The sequence below is a fragment of the Natator depressus genome, chromosome 1 (assembly GCF_965152275.1).
Source record: "Natator depressus isolate rNatDep1 chromosome 1, rNatDep2.hap1, whole genome shotgun sequence".
NCBI lineage: Eukaryota > Metazoa > Chordata > Testudines > Cheloniidae > Natator > Natator depressus.
The window spans coordinates 27,513,168-27,535,287 of record NC_134234.1 but is presented as its reverse complement, the minus strand read 5'-3'; the positions used below and the strand labels follow the sequence as shown (position 1 = coordinate 27,535,287).

The 22,120-nt window shown below is 40.5% G+C and overlaps 1 protein-coding gene across 4 annotated transcripts in view; it reads right to left on the bottom strand.

Moving 5' to 3' along the window:
* Positions 1–226: 226 nt before the first annotated feature.
* Positions 227–22,120, bottom strand: part of DEUP1 (deuterosome assembly protein 1) — a 72,769-nt gene continuing 50,875 nt past the window's right edge. For 3 of the 4 annotated variants that reach the window (XM_074956620.1, XM_074956606.1, XM_074956614.1), the window contains 2 exons: positions 7,092–7,317; positions 227–415 (listed from right to left, as the gene is read on the bottom strand). In XM_074956620.1, the coding sequence (XP_074812721.1) occupies positions 242–415; positions 7,092–7,317 (400 nt within the window). In that variant the 3' untranslated portion in view covers positions 227–241. The remainder of the gene's footprint in view (positions 416–7,091; positions 7,318–22,120) is intronic. The other variant, XM_074956626.1, reaches the window with a different exon arrangement.

Here is a 22,120-nt window from a genome sequence, read left to right as displayed (position 1 = left end):
TAATTTCTAGATATGTCTTAGATTGCAAATATACACTGTAACTAAAGCAATAACAGAACAATGTGTCATGTTAATATAGGAATGCAAACCCTCCCACCCCAAAATTTATATTAGAAGACACTAGCTGTCTTCTGTGTAAATTCAAGAAAATGGTAGCAGATTTTAGTTTTGAGAATCAGAAGAGTAACTACTTGGTTATACCTTTATTTGTTTTTAAACTGCATATAAAAAGCTAAAAGGCTCATATATGTCTATTTTGCTTTAGCCTGGCATATTTTTTGACAGTATTTTCAGAATGCCTTTGTAGTTCTTCAATGTGTGAATTTAAAATCTCTTCAAATTCTTTTGCTCGTTTCTCTTCTTCTTGAAAGAACTTTTCTGTTGCAGTTGTAGGTAAGGACATCTCTGGGTGAATCTGAACAATACATAGAGCAGGCACAGGTAGTACAGAATTGAAAGTACAGCAATATTTTTACATTATTGAAGCATAAAACAAATTTTTCATAAGTTTTACAAGCTAGAAAATATGCAAAGTTACCATCTTTTACTAAAACATAGACTTAGGCCTTAGGTGTGTCACTACATATTTAAATGTACTACTGGTCACAATTTGGCTCCCCTGCTATCCTCAAGATCCTTGGGCCAGTCACAGGGCACTTCAGTCCCTGGTGTAATTTAGAGTAGCCTCTTGGCAAACACTGTATGAAATGATGGGATATATTGAAAAGAAAAAAGACTTTTTTTTTTTGCATCTTAAGAAGTTAGATAGATGGCCCTCTAAAAGAATGTTAATTCAGTAATACCAGCAACCAAGACACTCAGAAAAACTTTAGTATTCCTTTTCTTTTTAGTATTAGCCTCAACCTGGTGTGGGTTACACCTCATTTCTCCTACCAGTTAATTTTTATTCTAGGACCTCCATGTCACAGTCTTCACAGTGGGATGTTCCCCATCTCCGTGGCAACTGGAACAGACCAAATCTTTGGTCTGAGCTGGACTTAGGACTGCCCATCAGGAAGAAACGGTTACTAATTTTTTCTGTAACGTTCTTTGAGATGTCGTACATGTTCATTCTACTTAGGTGTGTGTCCTCCAGTGCACAGCTGCTGCAGAGCTTTTCGCCTTAGCTCTATCCATCAGGATGGCACAAGTGTCCTCTGCTGTCTGTGCGTTCATTGCTCATGCAGTGCACATAAGGGTGGAGCCCCCCTCCTCCCCCGACCCTCCTCAGTTCCTTCCTACCAGAAGACTGAAATAGAGAGGGGAAGGAGGATGGGTCATGGAATGGACACATGCAACATATATCTTGAAGAACAACAGTTACGGAAACCATTTCTTCTTCTAGTGATTGCACATATCCATTCCATGACCCACCCTCCTTCCCCTCTCAATTGGAGTCTTCCGGTAGAAAGGAACTGAGGAGGGGTCAGGGGTGTCTCTGTTATGCCTGCGTTCAGTGCATGATACAGCAGAGGATGCCCCCCAATGGGTACCGTTAAAGGGAAAAACTCTGACAACTGTGCACTCGAGTGCACACACACCTATAGTGGAATGGACATATGCAACACATTTTGAAGAACAGTTCCAGGAAGGTTAATAACTGTTCTTCTTTGAGCGATTGCATGTGTCCATTCCCCTATACAGGATTCACAAGCAGTTCCAAATGGAGGTGGGTTCGGAGTCTATTGAACCACTCGTCCGTTGTGAGAGGTAAATATATGACAAGACAAGCAGGTTGTCACTTTGAAAATGTCTAATATGGAAATGCTAGCTAGAAAGGCCGCAGAGACTGCTTGGGACCTAGTCAAAAGTCCATAGTATGAGACAGGTTATACTTAGTGTCTCATCTTTGAACCACAACCCTCACATAAGAGTCCACATGGCATCTGTTATCTGTAGTTTAGACCTGACCTCAGGTAGCTATTAAATAATATTAAGAATGAATTCAACATGAGATGCTAGTACTGGATCTGGACCAAGATCTTTATATACTTATTTGCTGGAATTGCTATCTGGAAGCAAAGAAAGAATTGTGTTGGGTATAAATGAGACCAAAAAGCCCAGGAGCTGTCAGAGATTTTGTCTTCGGAGAGGTCTGCTAATGTCAGACTTTATTTTCTTCTGTCTCTCTTCCAAAATAAAGGTTATCTTAGAAGATAAGTTAAATGCTGGAATTTTGTGAGCGCTGTAATTGGCCCTTCCACTTGTTTACTCAAACTTTTGTTTCTGAAGGTATTTTGTGATGACTGCTGAGGCCTGAGTATCATGATGAGAAGTTTCAGAGTAGCAGCCGTGTTAGTCTGTATTCGCAAAAAGAAAAGGAGTACTTGTGGCACCTTAGAGACTAACAAATTTATTTGAGCATAAGCTTTTGTCCAGAGACAGACAGACAGACAGACAGACAGACATGTATCCTTTTCACTTGAAGGGAGGGATGAAATATGGCATTTGTGAATACCACATAGCAGTTACAAGTCCAAAAAGAGAGTACTCTGTATTGAAAATGCTTCTTGTGTTGCTGAAGCTAAAGTATCTCTGGGTGACTCTCCCTGATCAGTAGGGACTACAAGAAATTTATTTTTCTATTCTGAGGTCTAGGGAAGAAAATTCTGCAATGATGGATTTCAGTATTTCCACTTAAAATATTGATCTCCTTATGGACTTGTTGAGGCACCTGAGATTTCTATGCCATTGTTTCTCTTTTACCACAAAGAATCTTGTGCCCTTTACAAAATAACTGTTTCTTCATGAAGCTGGTTCTGTTGTTCCAGTGAGTAGAAGATGGCTGACTGCACTTTTAATCTTCTGATATCACAAAGGGTCTTATTGATAGTGTTGGTTTATTTTAACATACATGGGGAAAGGATAAACTTGACTCTGGGACATCTCAAGCACTCATTTTCTTAGCTGATTCACTCCCAGATGACAATTAAAGGGGGAAATCTGCCCAGACTTCAGAAACCCCTTATTCCCTTGTTTAAAGCATCAGTGACTGCTTTGTCCCTAAAGAGCTTACCAACAAAACATTTAGAAGGATATCAGTTTAGAATGCTATTCCAATTCCTTCAAGCTATGGTTGACCTTAGAACATATTTGAATGTATAGCAAATCAGTCAGGTGAAGCATCATTCTTGAAAAAGTTGCTAGGGAAGCTTAGTTTAAAATAGATTTTGTGTCATGTTTTTCTTTATGCACACTCACAGTGGCCTCCCCGTTGAGCATAGACCTCCCACAATAAGAGACTGCAGGCAATACTATCAGCCCTGAGGCAGTTGTATCCAAGTTTTGTTTGAATTATTTTATTTTCCTGTTGTGTATTTGGCAGGAATATGCCCTTAGTTAAACTATGTCCTTTACTAAGGATGCAGCAGGCTTAATTTGAGGCAGAGTAATGAAGAATTGGTAGTCGTTAGGTACGAGTAGGTCTCCATAGAGAAATTGCCACTCCTTTATAAACCAGCAGAGGAAGAATCACACACCTCTTCATCAACATTCCCATTTTTATTTATTTATGAACTTATTTATTGGTGTTTCATTGTCTAAGAAAACAAGTACTTATGAAGCTAAACCCCCATTTGTGCTTAATTCTGGAAAAAACTTAGTTGAGAGTCTGATGTATCTTGCTCAGAGCCTCAGTTTTAGAGATTTCTCCTCCTTAGAGGATCTCGGCAGAGGATTTAAGACTTTAGGCTTATGATTGAGATGCTAAAGAAGCACTCAGGGATGATAAAGCCATTGTGGCAAAACTAAATGAATTCTTTGCATTGGTCTTCACGGTTGAGGATGTGCGGGAGATTCCCAAACCTGAGCCATTCTTTTTAGGTGACAAATCTGAGGAACTGTCCCAGATTGAAGTGTCATTAGAGGAGGTTTTGGAACAAACTGATAACCTAAACAGTAATAAATCATGAGAACCAGATGGTATTCACCCAAGAGTTCTGAAGGAATTCAAATGTGAAACTGCAGAACTACTAATTGTAGTCTGTAACCTATCATTTAAATCAGCTCTGTACCAAATGACTGGAGGATAGCTAATGTGACGCCAATTTTTAAAAAGGGCTCCAGAGGTGAACCCAGCAATTACAGGCCGGTAAGCCTGACTTCAGTACTGAGCTAACTGGTTGAAACGATAGTAAAGAACAAAATTGTCAGACACAGATGAACATAATTTGTTGGGGAAGAGTCAACATGGTTTTTGTAAAGGGAAATCATGCCTCACCAATCTACTAGAATTCTTTGAGGGGAGTCAGCAGCACATGGACGAGAGGGAGCTAGCGGATATAATGTACTTAGATTTCAGAAAGCCTTTGACAAGGTCCCTTACCAAAGGCTCTTAAGCAAAGTAAGCTGTCATGGGATAAGAGGGAAGGTCCTCTCATGGACTGGTAACTGGTTAAAAGATAGGAAACAAAGGGTAGGAATAAAGGGTCAGTTTCAGAATGGAGAAAGGTAAATAGTGGTGTCCCCCAGGGATCTGTACTGGGTCCAGTCCTATTTAACATATTCATAAATGATCTGGAAAAAGGGGTAAACAGTGAGGTGGCAAAATTTGCAGATGATACAAAACTACTCAAGATAGTTAAGTCCCAGGCAGACCATGAAGAAGGTCTACAAAAGGATCTCTCAGAACTGGGTGACTGGGAAACAAAATGGCAGATAAAATTCAATGTTGATAAATGCACATTGGAAAACATAATCCCAGCTATGAATATATAATAATGATGGGGTCTAAATTCACTTTTACCACTCAAGAAAGATCTTGGAGTCATTGTGGATAGCTGTCTGAAAACATCCACTCAATGTGCAGCAGCAGCCAAAAAAAGCTAACAGAATGTTTGGAATCATTAAGAAAGGGATAAATAAGACAGAAAATATATTGTCTCTATATTAATCCATGATATGCCCATATCTTGAATACTGTATGCAGATGTGGTCACCCCATCTCAAAAGAGACTTAGAATTGGAGAAGGTTCAGAAAAGGGCAACAAAAATTATTAAGGGTACGGAACAGCTGCCATATGAGGAGAGACTGGGACTTTTCAGCTTGGAAAAGAGAAGACTAAGGGGTGATATAATAGAGGCCAATAAAATCATGACTGGTGTGGAGAAAATAAAGGCAGAAGTTCATTTACTCCTTAACATAACACAAGAACTCCGGGTCACCAAATGAAATTAATAGGCAGCAGGTTTAAAACAAACCAAAGGAAGTATTTTTTCACACAACGCAGTGTCAACCTGTAGAACTTCTTGCCAGAGGATGTTGTGAAGGCCAAGTCTATAACAGAATTCAAAAAGAACTAGATAAGTTCATGGAGGATAGGTCCATCAGCCAAGATGGACAGGGATGGTATGCCCAGCCTCTGTTTGCCAGAAGCTGAGAATGGGTGACAGGGGATGGATCACTTGAGGATTACCTGTTCTGTTCTTTCCCTCTGGGGCACCTGGCATTGGCCACCACAGGATACTGGGCTAGAAAGACCTTTGGTCTGACCCAGTATGACTGTTCCTATATTCTTATGCTGTCCCTTTTAATGCTAAGATCCTTCACCAGTCCCTGCGTCAAAAATCCCTGGGAAAAGGTGGGAGGGGCCCCCTGAAGGGGAGAGTGCTATTCCTGGGAGATTGTAAGGAAAGTCTACAGGCATGTATCCTGCATATCTTCTTAAGGAAAATAGTGGCCATTTTATGACCTCCCCACAGTAGAGGATCTGAATCACTTCACCCCATGCTCCCTGCTGCTAGATCTGTGCTGATTAGGGACTGACTTCACAAAATGAGGAATGAGCTGGCGCCATTGAAGGCAAATTACTCATTGGTATCAGAAAGGTCACAGGAGCTGGTATAGAATCATAAGATCAGACAGGATCACAAGGGTCATTGATTCTAACTTTTCATGGCAGCTGAGGCCTTACAGGTAAAAGTACTTGTAGGAAGAGGGCATGTTTTGTGGTCTTCAAGCACCTTGGCATGGACCTTGCTTACAGACTGGCTGGGAGCAGAAATTTTTCCTTCTGGTTGCTACGGGGAGAACTTGCCCTCTGCAAGAGTCAGGATGCTCCAGTGAACATTTCCTCCCTTCTCTACAAGTTGTTGAAATAGGGACCCTATGACGACGGGAGGATGGGGCATGGGGGCTGGGATGGGCTTTGAAAAAACAAACAAACTTATTCTATGACCCATGCCACAGATACTGGCCTGGTTTCAATGAAGGCAGCTTCCAAATGGTTCTCTCAATTGTCAGAACATGGACCTAGCCCATGCACTGGCTGGGAGCTAGTTTCCCTTTGGCCTGTTGTCCTTGTCTGCCATTTACAGGGAGACAGGGAGGAGAGGTGCTGTCCTTCAAACCCACTTCAGAGAGCCAAAATATGATTTCTCTTTCCTGTTTAACAATGTTGAGGACAAAAATCTAAAGCCAATGAAGAAATTGATAGATGCACACACACACAATTTCTGCAAAAGTTCTGCTACAAAGGGAGCCCTGGAGCCTGCAGCATGTGCAGTTTGGAGGCAGAGAATTCTAGGGAATTCTTCTTGATTGGCAGTCCTAAACCCAGGCTTGCAGCAAAGATGTGGTCTGCCCCCAGTTGCCATAGAGATGGCTAACACCCCACTGTGAAGAGTGACATGGAGAGGACTGACAATGCTACAATTTTACTCTTTCCCTTTAAGAAAAAGACTACAACATTCAGGATTTTCTCCTTCATGTTTGGATACAATAGTTTACACCTAGAACAAAAGGTACACAGATTCCTTTCATTTTATCCATTAATCTACTTCTATAGAAATTTTATTTTCTAACAGCACATTAGGGTCCTTATTAGAGTCGTCATGAATTTACTGTGATAGAATTGTTAAGCAGGGTGCCACAGCTGAAGGCCATACTAGCAACTTGCTAAAAGCCTGAAGCTCACACCGTATTTTCATAATAGCGGATGATAACCATCATCACCATTAACACTGAGGTATGCCTAAGCATGAAATATACCATAACAGCAAGTGTAAACTATATTATAGGAATCCATGAATCACATTTGGCCTATCGACTGAACTTTGGCTACCTCTGTGTTTAAAGTAAACTAACTACTCACCATTGGGTTGACTTCTTCCACACTGTACACATGGCTCACTACAACATCACACCTATGCTTTTCAGGAAATGGGCTGTTGTAGTGTGAAGGATAGAACATTGGTGGTGATGGAGATTTACCATCTAGTTTCTGGTCATGATCTCTGCTAAGTCTCTGAGATGGTAGACTGCTGCCACTTTTAGTACCAATGATATCACCTTGACCATGTAGAGTAAGATTTTGGTTTCTGTAGAGTTCAAAGAAAGTTGGTTGCATAGGTTTCATTTGCCATTCAATTTCATTTTGTAAAGTTTAAAATAATAAAATAGTGTTTTCAAATAGGAAGACCAGTTAAACTATGAAATATAGTTGTTAGGTCATGGTTTCTGTTCATATAATTGTCCTCTTTGCTTTTCAAACAGCTTCATATATGAGTTCCATGACAGATAAGTTTAAATCAGCTTAAAACAGTAGTCTGTACAATTGTCATTCTCTGAAAGTGCCATCTCTGAAATTTATTCCCCACCTTGGTCTGACACAGTCCAATGTAGCTGACCTGCAGGTCTGCTAACATCTATATTTTCTCATGCTTTAACTGATACAATGAGCTACAATATGAGAGTGTAAGAGATAGGAAGTGGATACCTTATTTATGGTGTTTTGGTTAGTGGATTTTGATCCATTCAAATGTCTTATGGATATAAATACATGCAGGTGCCTAGGATTTAGACCTAATGCTTTTAAAAAAAAAATTAAAGCTTTAGCATGTGGAGCCCCTGATCTTGCACCATTAAACTCAATAGGAAACTTTGCCATTGACTTCAATGAGTGCAGAGTCAAAACAAGAATGAGAAGAGAACAAACATTAAATACATATTTAAACTGAACAAGGGTATTTCTTTCTCTAACAATAATAACTGAAGAACTTCAAGCTGATTCAAGAATCTAAGTACAGTGTTATGGTGCTCCATAATCTTTGGACCCTACTGATGGTGTAATCCATAGTAGATTTGAAACTGTATGTTTTTTAATCTACCTGAAACTCAGTCAAGTAATTAACTGTTGAATAAGAAAAGAAATCTACTCGCTATGCATTGCAAACAAATTCTCCTGGTAGCTGTCTGAGCAACTGCTAAAAACATACTGAGAAATAGCATATGGTTTTGATTTCTTCTTACTTATACACATGCTTTCTTAATTAGAATAATTTCCAGTTGTATCTTTATTTGTAATATGTACCAAAGCGTGAAAACCAGAGAAATCTGATAAGCTCAGACTTTAATACAATGGAAACTTTTACCACTACAAAAAGTATTCTTAGAGAAAAACCTGCTATGTAAGAAAAAATGAGGTTATTACAAAGAAGTGTTCTGCTTTTGTAAGTACATATACTCCATGTTACCTACTTCAAACATTACAGTAATCCTACATTTGTATACCAACTTTAATCACCAAGGATCCCAAAGCATTTTACTAATGTAATATGCTAGTATACAAAAAAGTCTCCAAGCATGGAGTGAAGGTCCCTGTTCCCATAGCTAGATGCAGAAGGGAAGGAATTGAGACAGTTAGGGACCACATAGCCCTTGTATAATATTTTGAATATTTGATACTGTGAGGCAGTGTGTATGCAGTAATACTAGGAACTTTTAAAACACTCTTTTACTAGAAGTTCGCTGGAGTTGTGGGGGCAGGGAGCATCCCACAAATGGGAATATGTAAAGGCCGCATCAAAGAAGTAATGAAGAATATCTTCTCTAATTACAAATGAAGTGGGGATTAAAATAAGCAGAATGTAATACTCAGGTGTAGTACAATTGGAATGCTGTAATTATTATCCACTCCAAGACAAGATACTCTGAAAATAAGACAGAGTCATCCTATGTTTACTCTACCTTTAGTAGAATTTTCCACTTTACTCCTTACCACTCACTGAATACATACAGTTTGCTCTTTGGAGCACAGAATAAATCCTCCCCACCCCACCATTTTAGAGCCCATTTAGTCTACCATTGGAGTAAAGGCACAGTGAAGAAGACACCCTGCTGAAGAGAGCCGGCTTGAATAATAAAAACATGGAATTGCTCATTTTGTGTTTTGACCTTTTTGAAAGTAATTTCCTCTAAAAGCCCACAGCAAAGGTCTCCGTGATCTGTTTTTTCAAACCTGATTCTCTATGTATTGTGAGATGATGGCCAATTTTAGTCTGGGGAGTCCTGAGCTTTTCTTGGTAGGGGAGCTAAGATACCACCCTTTGCCCCTGCTCTTGGGTGCCAAGGGCCCCACTACTAGCCTGGGAAGGTGATAGAGGAGAGAAGCAGGAGAGGGGTCTGGGTTTGCGCCTCAGTCCGAGTCCCAGCCCCTGTGGGTTTCTTACCCTCATCCCCCTTAGGTGGGTTACCCTCTGTCAGATGCGGGGGGACAGGGTCTCCCTTACTTCAATTCTCAGGACTTCCAAATCTCTCAACACGCCTCCAAGCTCCAATCCTGCCACCTCCTCCCTTGTCTGCCTGATGCAGGGGGGTTTTATTAGGTTCCTAACGGCCTTAATTGACTGCAGGTGCTCCAATTAACCTGCAGCCACCTTCCCTAGTCTACAGGGAACCACACCTTAATTAGCCTTGAGTTTATATATTTCCCTTCTAGCACTCTCCAACTGCTCTCTGGTCCTCCTGTATCACTGTATTTAATAATAGTTATTACTGATTTATATTGAAATTTACTTCACAAAGGCCATCATTTCCAAACCTGGGTGTCTGCAGTTATAATATTTTTTAAGGTAGTAAAAACAAAAAATATTTACATACCTAAATATAGGTGGCCTAATTTTTCAAAGGTGCTTAGCAACCCCAGTCTCCACTGAAATCAATGGACCTATGCTGCTCACTCTCTTTGAAAAACAGGCCACCTATATTTAGGTGCCTTTATTATGGATTTTGTAGCCTAACTTTAGACATTCATGTTTGATCATTTTGACTTTAAATTTCTGCCAATTCAATGTATCATAATGTGTAAAAACAGAGTTCTAATTTTAATACAAGATTAAAGGTATGAAAAGATCTGAAAATTTGTGAAAACAGGACTATTTGTTTTTACAGGCAAGTCAAATTCTAAAAAGGTGCAGGTTAACCATTTATCAAGTTTTTGCATTTTGCTTATTATTTGTATTATCATTTGGCCTCGGATGGAATCATTGATATATACACATACAGCATAGGAATAACTTCATTGTTGTGGTGGACACAAAGTAACCCCCATCCAACTGAAACTGCATGGGAAATGTACACAGGCAAAATGTAATGACCCAAACTGTAATTTGTAGCACCACATGTTTCTATTTTTACTATCTAAAAAAATATATTTTTGCCCTTTCTCCGATGTCATAATTACCATGGAAACAGGAGCAAATTAAAACAGAAATAACATAGTTTATGTTCACAATAAAATAAAACGTGTCCTAGCCTCAAAATAAACCAGCAACAATTGTCTGGTTCATCTGCATTCATCTGATGATTGAAACTTTAACTGTAGTTGTTTGGGAAAATGTTGATGTAGTTCCTTGTTTGGGAACACAGAATTAGAAGCACACAATGGACCTGATTTGCAAAAAGTCTGGTATGTTAATGTGCATACAAAATACATATGGAATTTGCACATTTGATTTAAATGGACAATTATCATATTTGTCAACACAAGTACCCAGTTTGTGCATGCATTTATGGCAATTGAATATGTAAATTAGACTTTAAACTGGAAACACACGGGCCCTTTACTTCTTGAATACCAGACCCAAGATTTACCAGTTAGAGCCATCACGTATCCTAGTAGCTTCATGACCTACTCTGAGAATTTTTTGGCCAGCCACAGAAGCCCTAAATCTCTTAGCTCATGAAAATATGTTCTCTACTTCCATGTGCAACAACTACAAAGTTCTGGCTCCTTCAAACCTGACACTGCACTGCACCAACATACAGGCATGAACAGGCGGTAATTCAGCCTCCCCTGGCCCCCTTGTTGGCATGCTAACTACAGTGACTTCAGTTACAAACTTATCGAGGAAAGGTGCTCATGTCACCCACTGGCCAGTTCCTTTGCATTTGAAATTCCAGAGAAAGTGGGGCACAAAGAAGTAGCCAAAAAACTGTTCTATAATGTCAAAATTGGTCACACTTCCAAGTGCTTAACATTGTTAATTAGAATTAGTTATATTTTATTCTGAAGTATTTGTTTAGATTTGTTTGGATTTCTATTCTGAGATGTTATGGTTATAAAAAAAACACAGTTCTATATGCCCACTGGGTTCTTCCATTGCCTCTAACACTACAAAAGTGCCTAAAGGCCATATTTTCAAAGGAGTTTTTGGCTCCTAAAGATGCAGACGCCTAGTGGTATTTTCAGAAGAGCTTAGTGCCTAACTCCCATTGGTTTCAATATGAATTAGGTGCCTAGGCACTTAAAATATCATAATGCCACTTTAATCCATGGCTAGACCTTAGACCTTAGTCCAGCCCATGCTTTGCTGCACATTGGGCTACCCACATTTGCCATCCTTGCCTGTTAACTGCCCTTCTCTCCAAACCTTCCCATTTCATGTTGAGGTTCTTGATGTCGTTCAGAACTGTTCATTTCCATGTTATTCATGGTCTTCCTCGTCTTCCTATCTCTGTATGTTATTCCCAATATTCTTTTCTGAGATTTGTGATGAAATGCATCCAGCTTTTTGCATATCTTTCTTGGTAAGTTGCCATGTCTCACTGCTATATGTTGTGATGGCAATAACAATTGCTTTGTACACATTCAGTTTTGTCTTGAGGGAGATGTTTTTGAGTTGCCAGATGTTTTTGAGTCTTCCAAATGCAGCATTTGCCTTCCCGATTCTTCTTATTATTTCCTGGGAACTAGTACCATCTTGGCTGATGGTACTTCCAAGGTATGTAAAATTGTCCACCTTCTCCAGTTTCTTTTCTTCAATTTTGATTTCTGTCCCTATAGTGCCCATTAACATGACCTTAAATACTGTGTACAGTTTTGGTCACCCCATATCAAAAAGGATGTAGTGGAACTGGAAAGTGTTCAGAGAAGGGCCACAATGATGGCCAAGGGTATGGCATGGCTTCCATAAGAGGAGAGACTAAAAAGATTAAGAACATAAAGAATGGCCATACTGGGTCAGACCAAAGGTCTATCCAGCCCAGGATCCTGTCTACTGACAGTGGCCAATGCCAGGTGCCCCAGAGGGAGTGAACCTAACAGGTAATGATCAAGTGATCTCTCTCCTGTCATCCATCTCCACTCTCTGACAAACAGAGGCTAGGGACACCATTCCTTGCCCATCCTGGCTAATAGCCATTAATGGACTTAACCTCCATGAATTTATCCAGTTCTCTTTTAAACCCTGTTTTAGTCCTAGCCTTCACAACCTCCTCAGGCAAGGAGTTCCACAGGTTGACTGTGCACTGACTGAAGAACTGCCTTTTATTTGTTTTAAACCTGCTACTCATTAATTTCATTTGGTGGACCCTAGTTCTTATATTATGGGAACAAGTAAATAACTTTTCCTTATTCACTTTCTCCACACCACTCATGATTTTATAGACCTCTATCATATCCCCTCTTAGTCTCCTCTTTTCCAAGCTGAAAAGTCCTAGCCTCTTTAACCTCTCCTCATATGGAACCCGTTCCAAAACCCCAATCATTTTAGTTTTCTTTTCTGAACCTTTTCTAATGCCAGTATATCTTTCTTGAGATGAGGGGAACCACATCTGTACGCAATATTCAAGATGTGGGCATACCGTGGATTTATATAAGGGCAATAAGATATTCTCCGTCTTATTCTCTATCCCTTTTTAAATGATTCCTAACATCCTGTTTGCTTTTTTGACTGCCGCTGCACACTGCGTGGACGTCTTCAGAAAACTATCCACGATGACTCCAAGATCTTTCTCTTGATTAGTTGTAGCTAAATTAGTCCCCATCATATTGTATGTAGCGTTGGGGTTATTTTTTCCAATGTGCATTACTTTATATTTATCCACATTAAATTTCATTTGCCATTTTGTTGCCCAATCACTTAGTTTTGTGAGATCTTTTTGAAGTTCTTCACAGTCTGCTTTGGTCTTGACTATCTTGAGCAGTTTAGTATCATCTGTAAACTTTGCCACCTCACTATTTACCCCTTTCTCCAGATCATTTATGAATAAGTTGAATAGGATTGGTCTTAGGACTGCCCCTTGGGGAACACCACTAGTTACCCCTCTCCATTCTGAAAATTTACCATTTATTCCTACCCTTTGTTCTCTGTCTTTTAACCAGTTCTCAGTCCATGAAAGGATCTTCCCTCTTATCCCATGACAACTTAATTTACATAAGAGCCTTTGGTGAGGGATCTTGTCAAAGGCTTTCTGGAAATCTAAGTACACTATGTCCATTGGATCCCCCTTGTCCACATGTTTGTTGACCCCCTCAAAGAACTCTAATAGATTAGTAAGACATGATCTCCCTTTACAGAAACCATGTTGACTTTTGCCCAACAATTTATGTTCTTCTATGTGTCTGACAATTTTATTCTTTACTATTGTTTCAACTAATTTGCCTGCTACTGACGTTAGACTTACCGGTCTGAATTGCCAGGATCACCTCTAGAGCGTTACATTAGCTATCTTCCAGTCACTGGGTATAGTAGCTGATTTAAAGGACAGGTTACAAACCATAGTTAATAGTTCTGCAATTTCACATTTGAGTTCTTCCAGAACTCTTGGGTGAATGCCATCTGGTCCTGGTGACTTGTTACTGTTAAGTTTCTCAATTAATTCCAAAACCTCCTCTAGTGACACTTCAATCTGTGACAATTCCTCAGATTTGCCACCTATAAAAGATGGCTCAGGTTTGGGAATCTCCCTAACATTCTCAGCCGTGAAGACTGAAGCAAAGAATTCATTTAGTTTCTCCGCGATGACTTTATCGTCTTTAAATGCTCCTTTTGTATCTCGATCGTCCAGGGGACCCACTGGTTGTTTAGCAGGCGTCCTGCTTCTGATGTACTTAAAAAACATTTTGTTATTACCTTTTGAGTTTTTGGCTAGCTGTTCTTCAAACTCCTTTTTGGCTTTTCTTATTACATTTTTACATTTAATTTGGCAGTGTTTATCCTCCTTTCTATTTACCTCACTAAGATTTGACTTCCACTTTTTAAAAGATGCCTTTTTATCTCTCACTGCTTCTTTTACATGGTTGTTAAGCGCCGGTGGCTCTTTTTTAGTTCTTTTACTGTGTTTTTTAATTTGGGGTATACATTTAAGTCGAGCCTCTATTATGGTGTCTTTGAAAAGTGTCCATGCAGCTTGCAGGGATCTCCCTCTAGTCACTGATTTCAGAGTAGCAGCTATGTTAGTCTGTATTCGCAAAAAGAAAAGGGAGGACTTGTGGCACCTTAGAGACTAACAAATTTATTTGAGCATAATGCATCCGATGAAGTGAGCTGTAGCTCATGAAAGCTTATGCTTAATAAATTTAAGCTTATGCTCAAATAAATTTGTTAGTCTCTAAGGTGCCACAAGTCCTCCTTTTCTTTTTACTCTAGTCACTGTACTTTTTAATTTCTGTTTAACTAACCTCCTCATTTTTGCATACTTCCCCTTTCTGAAATTAAATGCCACAGTGTTGGGCTGTTGAGGTGTTCTTCCCATCACAGGAATGTTAAATGTTATTATATTATGGTCACTATTTCCAAGCGGGCCTGTTATAGTTACCTCTTGGACCAGATCCTGCGCTCCACTCAGCACTAGATCGAGAGTTGCCTCTCCCCTTGTGGGTTCCTGTACCAGCTGCTCAAAGAAGCAGTCATTTAAAGTATCAAGAAATTTTGTCTCTGCATTTCGTCCTGAGGTGACATGTACCCAGTCAATATGGGGATAATTGAAATCCCCCACTATTTCTGAGTTCTCTATCACTGTCCTGGTCAGGTGGTCGATAATAGATCCCTACTGTTATATTCTTATTAGAGCATGGAATTACTATCCATAGAGATTCTATTTGGGGCTGTTCAGCATAGAAAAGAGTTGATTAGGGAAAGGGGGATATGCTAGAGGTCAATAAAATCATGATTGGTGTGGAAAAAGTGAATAGAGAAGTGCTATTTACCCTTTACCACCATAAGTGCTAGAAATAGGGGTACTGGGGGTGCTGCCGCATTTCCTCGCTTGAAATGATTTCCATCATATACAGAGTTTAGTTTAGTTCAGTGGCTCTCAGCACCCCCACTATACAAATTATTCCAGCACCCCTGTTTCCCACAATACAAAAACTGGGGTTCCCTGATGAAATTAAAAGGGAGCAGGTTTAACACAAACAAGAGGAAACACTTGTTCATACAGTATCTGTGGAACTCACTGCCAAAAGTGATGGGCAACAGTATAACTGTGTTCAAAAAAGACTTAGATACGTTCATGGAGGATAGTTTCAGTATAGGTCCCTGTGATGAAGCAGAGAAACTACCAGCCGGCATAGCAAGGGTTAAAGAAAACCTTTGGGTTCAGCTAGCCCTGCCATGCTATATCTGCTGGCGAGGGGACTTCCTATTCTTCAGAGCCAAACCGGCAAGACCAGACCCTGTCCCAACCAGATGAGGAGCCCCCTCTATTACCTGAGTCAGAGATTCTGACTCAGTTCTCCAACTTTGTGGAAGAGCAATGGGCAGACAACACAATGAGCTGAGCATACACCCAGGTGGCAGCAATGAATGGGGAATCTGTTGAATCCCATCAAATGGGACTGTTCCCACACTTTGAGATTCAGGGCCACCATCTATATCACACAGAGAAAGACTGAGAAACTGAGGAGGTTGGAATCATCTTTTGGTGCCCTGACCCTACTGGAAGGAGGTTATGCAACTGGCTCTTGCGATACCCTTCACTGTGCACCTTGCAAGGGCACTAGCCTGGATTCTGGCCCTTTTTTTTTGGCCTGGGGTCTACAAAGATGTGCTGGATTTCTCTGCCTCATGCCTGGAGTGTCAGATCACTGCATCTCAACCAGCCGAGAAAGCCTCCTTGATTCACCTCCCGCTTATGAATGTACCCTTTGGGTGGATTGGAATCAACATAGTCGGCCCACTGGAGAAGAGCGCTACAGGATACTAGTTCATTTTAGTTGTAGTCTACGCAACCCGGTACCCGGACGCTCCATGAACGCCAAAACTGTTGCCACAGACCTTATGAAAATCTTCACTTGAGTTGGGATGCTACGGGAGATCTTAATAGATTAAGGAACAAACCTGATGAAGCAATTTTGCCATTTACTGAAAATCAAGACCCTAAAGACATCTGTATACTATCCCCAAACGGATGGCCAGGTGCAGCGCTTTAACAGAACACTAAAAAAGATGCTCCGAAGGTTCGTCCTTATGGATGTCTGACACTTTCTCCTCTTCTATTTGCGGTGTGAGAAGCTTCCTAGTCTTCCATTGGCTTCGCACTATCTGAGTTCTTATATGGATGGCAACCGTGATGGATTTTAGACCTCGTTTTGGAAATGTTAGAAGAGCAGTCATCTCAAGCCAACAACACAGTCCAATATGTCTTGAATCTCCTATGTGCCCAAGGCACCCAGGAAGCAGAATCCTCTGTGTTTTTTAATCTGATTGCCCTGTAAGATTGTCTTCCATTCTAATTTTACAGAGGTGCTTCTTCTACCTTTTTTCTTTCTAATAAAGTTCTGTTTCTTTTAGAATCTGATTGGGGTTTTTTTTTGTGTCCTAAAAAAACCCAAGGTTGGTCTGTGCTCATCTTGTTTATTCTCAAGCCTCCCCAGGAAAGGGGGTGAGGAGGCTTGGGGGGAGATTAGGGGGGAGTAGGAACTCCAAGTGGTCCTTTCCCTGAGTTTGTCTAAATCACTTGGTGGTGGCAGCATTACCTAATCCAAGGTACAAGGGAGAATTTGTGCCTTGGGAAGTTTTTAACCTATGCTAGTAGAAATAAGCTTAGGGGGTCTTTCATGGGGGTCCCCACGTCTGTACCCTAGAGTTCAGAGTGGGGAGGGAACCCTGACACCACCTGATAACCCTCAATATTCAGATGGAACTGGGAGTCAAGGTCAGGGAAAACCCTTACCCTCTTGCCCATGAAGTAAGAACTCCAATTACTTTCTGGGCACTCACTTCACTCTAGTCACCAACCATGCCCCTTTCCAATGGCTACATGCCATGAAGAATATGAAGGTGGTACCTCTCCCTCTAGCCCCTTTCTTTCTGCATTCAATACTGGACTAGAAGAGCCCACCTGAATGCCAACTTCTTTTCCTGGGATGGCAGAGAGTAGCCGGGGGAGGGGGGCTTATAGGAATTAGCCCAGGACAGCAGGTTCTGACTCCTCTCCAGGAGAGACACCAACTGTTTAGGGGTTGATATACATAGGTCCTGAGCTGGGACTTGGTGAAGAGGAAGGGCCCGGATCCCCCTACCACCCACTCAGCCTTAAGGACTAACACTACTCAGCCCAGCAGGGGGCTGAGAGCCCTGCAATCTAACCACTAGGCTGCTTGGCCAACCAGTCCGCATGCTTGGGGCAACCCTAAACTTCCGACTGCCAGAAGCTGGGAGGAAAAGACAGGGGTGGGTCTCTCCAAAATTGCCTTGTTCTGTACATTCTCCCAATAAAGCTGTGGTACTGGCCACTGTCAGAAACATTATACTGGGCTAGATGGACCTTTGGTCTGATTCAGGATGGCAATTCTTATGTTCTTAGGTCTATCTGGACCTTCATGTGTCTAAATACCTTTGAAAATATGGTCCTAGAGGGCTATCTGCATCTTTAAGGTCCTAAATACTTTTGAAAATATGGCCCTTAGTCTCCTAAGCTCTAGATGCTCAATAGGAACTTAGACTCAGCATTACAGGGTATATCTTTACTGCATAGAAAAACCTGTGGCACCAATTCTCAGAGCCTGGGTCAATTGACTTGGGTTCATGGGACTTTGGCTGAGAGGCTAAAAAAAGCAGTGTAGGCCATCCCTGCTTGGACTGGAGCCCAGGCTCTGAGACCCTACCACCTTGCTGGGTTTCAGAGCCTGGGCTCTAGCCCAAGTCAGAATGCCTATACTGCTATTTTTAGCTCTGCAACCCAAGCCCTGCAAGCCTGAGTAAATTGACCTGGGCTCTAAGACTTGGTGTCATGGGTCTTTTATTGCAGTGTAGATATACCTACAATATCTAACTTTTAGGCATCCTGACACCTAGTGGAATCCACAGCCCTGAGTTAGGTGCACAAGCTACCATAAATGCGTGGGAAGAATTAGGCATCTAAAAAAAGGATTTACATAAGCCAGCAGGCTGAGCAGGGAGCTGCCTAAGCTAGCCAGTAGGAAATGTCAATGGGAGGGGTGTGGCCTAAACCCTATTCCTCAAACGGAATTAGTCAGTGGTGAGCTGGAGCCGGTTTGCTAGAACCGGTTGTTAAATTTAGAAGCCCTTTTAGAACCGGGTGTCCCACGAGGGACACCCGGTTCTAAAAGGGCTTCTAAATTTAACAACTGGCCAAAAGTGGCACCTTCGGCGCCGACTCCATGGGTGTTCCGGGGCTGGAGCACCCATGGGGATAATTTGGTGGGTGCACAGCACTCACCGGCAGCTCCCCGTCCCGCGCCCAGCCCCAGCTCACCTCCGCTCTGCCTCCTCCCCTGAATGCGCCGCCCCGCTCTGTTTCTCCACCGCCCACCCCTGGCTTCCCAAATTACAAGATTAATGGATGAAGGGAAACGCTGTAGGTATATATCTAAGTTTTAGCAAAGATTTGGGGAGGGTCTTACTTTGAAGTGCTTAGCAATGCTAATTAGAATTAAAGTTATATTTTATTCACAGGTACTTTTTAGATTTCCATTATGAGAGAAAGATCAGCACTCACAGTTTGGAATAACATTAAACAGATCTCAGATGATTATAAAATAAAAGTTCTATAAAGTACCTGGGTTCTTCCATTGCCTCTAACACTAAGATGCTCCTGAGCAACAAGTAAGAAAATAAAATTCTAAATATATTTAAAGCTCTTTTAGGAAATAACCATACCTCCTTTTATGTGTACAGTGCCTAGCATATGGTTGGTGCAACCAGAAACAATATATCATAAATGTTATGATTAAAAATAGCAACAATACATTCACTTTGAAAAGGAATTTTTAAGCTGAAGAATATAAGAAGATAATTAGACAAATTTATTATTATATTGCACTAGAATAACTTTTAGAAAGTAGAAATAGCCAAGAATTAAATATACAGGTTCAGAAAACCTAAACCTTACAAAATCTGTGCCTACAAATTATTCAAATCTTTACTTCCTGGAATTTTGCTGTTGCGCAAGTTCTTCAAATTGGTAAAATCACAACTTTTATCTTTCAATTCATTTTTACTTTGCTACACTGCATAAAATATGTTAGTAAGTAGTTTATTTTTCTTTTAATTAAGTATTTTAATTTTCTTTTAATTTTCAATTTAATGTTTATTATATATTTTGTGGTAATTTAGTTCTTCACTGGCTAAAATGAATTGAAAACTATAGATATATCTACAATATGCTTTTTTTCTGAGTCTGAATACACAATATCCTTGCATCTCTCACTATTTTCCCCTTAACAGGGAGTTTAATGTGATAATTTATTCAGGACATCTGAAATGCTGTTTCTTTTAAAAATTAGGTCACTGAAGAACACCAAAATCAGACAAGGCATTAAAATGCATTTAATGAAACTTCCAACAAATGAAACTGGCAGGACACAAGGCTCTGCAGCAGGAGTTGTAGTTCTAGCTGCTTATTAAGATAATCTCCTGCAGAGCAGTTTACCTCTCATGTTGGTTTGTATATCCCCCCATTATGTTTTTTTTTAATCAGGCAGTATTAATATAGCCTGTACTATTTTGCAAAATGAATAGCAAAAGAATAATACAAACAGAATACAAAACAAGGTTTAAAAAATTTTGTTAAAATATGCTATATTCAGCTTTTTGTATATCTAAACAATACAGAACACTAGTAGGAAATTTCTAGGGCATTATTTCTTATCAAATTCCTACAGTCATCCAGAAAGGGGTAACAGTTTGACTCAGATGTACTGAATGGGGTAATTGATATTATCAAATGCAAAAAAAAGTAAGATAAAAGGTAATTTATGTCGATTTATTGTGAAACTGTTGATATGATGATGACACTAAAGAAACCCATCCATGCATAACTAGAGTTTAATTCCATAACTGACATTGTCTAACAAAGGAATTTATGCAGCAAAAAAGTTCGGAGGCCTTTTGAGCTCTGCCATGGGCACGTCTGGCAATGTAATAGTAATAAAACCTGACATCCCACAGGAATTATTGTGTATGTGAAGGGAGCCAGAGAGCTCATGTAAATGTGCCTTTGACTCACGAACCTTGTGGTGCCCACTGGTAGAGGGCACAGAGTTACAGTGATTCCCTGGGTCTGGTCTCTAAATAACAGTTTGTCAAAAGGTGTCAGGTAACATCTCTACTGAAAGTCTGTGTCCTACACATTGCAAAATGTATTCATGGATAATATGTAAGGAGTTAAATATCTATACTGAAAATGATAAACAAGTTTCCTTTAGGCAGGAAATGCTTATCTACCTGTCTGGCTATATGTAATCTAAGTATCCTATACTTCACAATGAACACATATTTACAGTCTGAGCAACATGCTAATCAAGTGATTGAAGACTCTCCTTTAAGAGACAGGAGAATGTCTTGTTAGTTAAAAATTCTACTTGCTTCTTCTAGAATCACTGTTCTTTGATAAATAGAATTTATTTGTTTTCACTGTAAACAAATCTAAGTGCTGTGAGTTGAGCAGAGGTGAAACTGGTAAGCTACGATGCGTTATTGCACTGGGAGTAGTGTATCTGTGAATTCTGTGAGTGTAGGGCTGGTCACTCCAGGGAGAGTTTTGGGGGATTGGAGTGTGCCTATTGCTTGCCTGGAGAGGGACAGCCAAGCCTTCGTAGGCTGAGAGGGGCGTGCTTTTGTTGCCTGTGGCTGGTGGAGTCAGGGAACTGAACCCTGGAAGACAGAAACAAGGCTTCCTCCCGCTAAGGGCAGCTGTTAGTAAGGTGCCTCACAACCCTGGGTACCCCTGAGAAGCGTCACAGCATCCCACCTTCTCTTGTACCCAAGAGCTCCCTATATTATGTAAAAAGAAAAGGAGGAGTTGTGGCACCTTAGAGACTAACAAATTTATTTGAGCATAAGCTTTTGTGAGCTACAGCTGACTTCATCGGATGCTGTAGCTCACGAAAGCTTATGCTCAAATAAATTTGTTAGTCTCTAAGGTGCCACAAGTACTAACACGGCTGCTACTCTGAAACCTATATTATGTAGCTATCCAACTGCAAAAGGCCTGTGAGCATTCGTTCATCCCTACTGCTATAGTGACACCCACATGCTGTCTCAGGAGTAGGAAAGGACCCAGGAAATGGCTGGGAAGAAGCCATTAAAAAAATTACTTGCCTTGTACATAGATGAGTGTCTCATGCCTGAATTTTGGCAGAGAGAGGAAGGCTCTCTTGATACCCAGGTATCTTTTGATGGTCAGGACTCACCAATACTTCACTTCTGCTACACAGGGCCTTAACAGCAAATATTTCTTTGCCTTGAATACTCATAAAACTTATTAGGGATGAACCCATTTTCTTGTTAACAAATTGCCTACCATACCTTAAGGAATTGCCTTTCTGGTGGCCGCAGCATGAAGGGGCATATGAATGTTTAGCATATCTGGTACGTAAATACCTTGCAACACCAGCTGCAACAGTGCCATGCACCAGCTACAACAGTGCCATGCCTTTTCTCACTTTCAGGTTACATTGTAAATAAGAAGTGGGCAGCATTTTCTCTCGCAAATGTAAACAAACTTGTTTGTCGTAGTGACTGGCTGAACAAGAAGTGGGACTGAGTGGACTTGTAGGCTCTAAAGGTTTTTTACATAATCACTAAAAATAAAGCAAAATAATAATTCTACATTTGTAAGTTGCACTTTCATGATAAAGAGATTGCACTATAG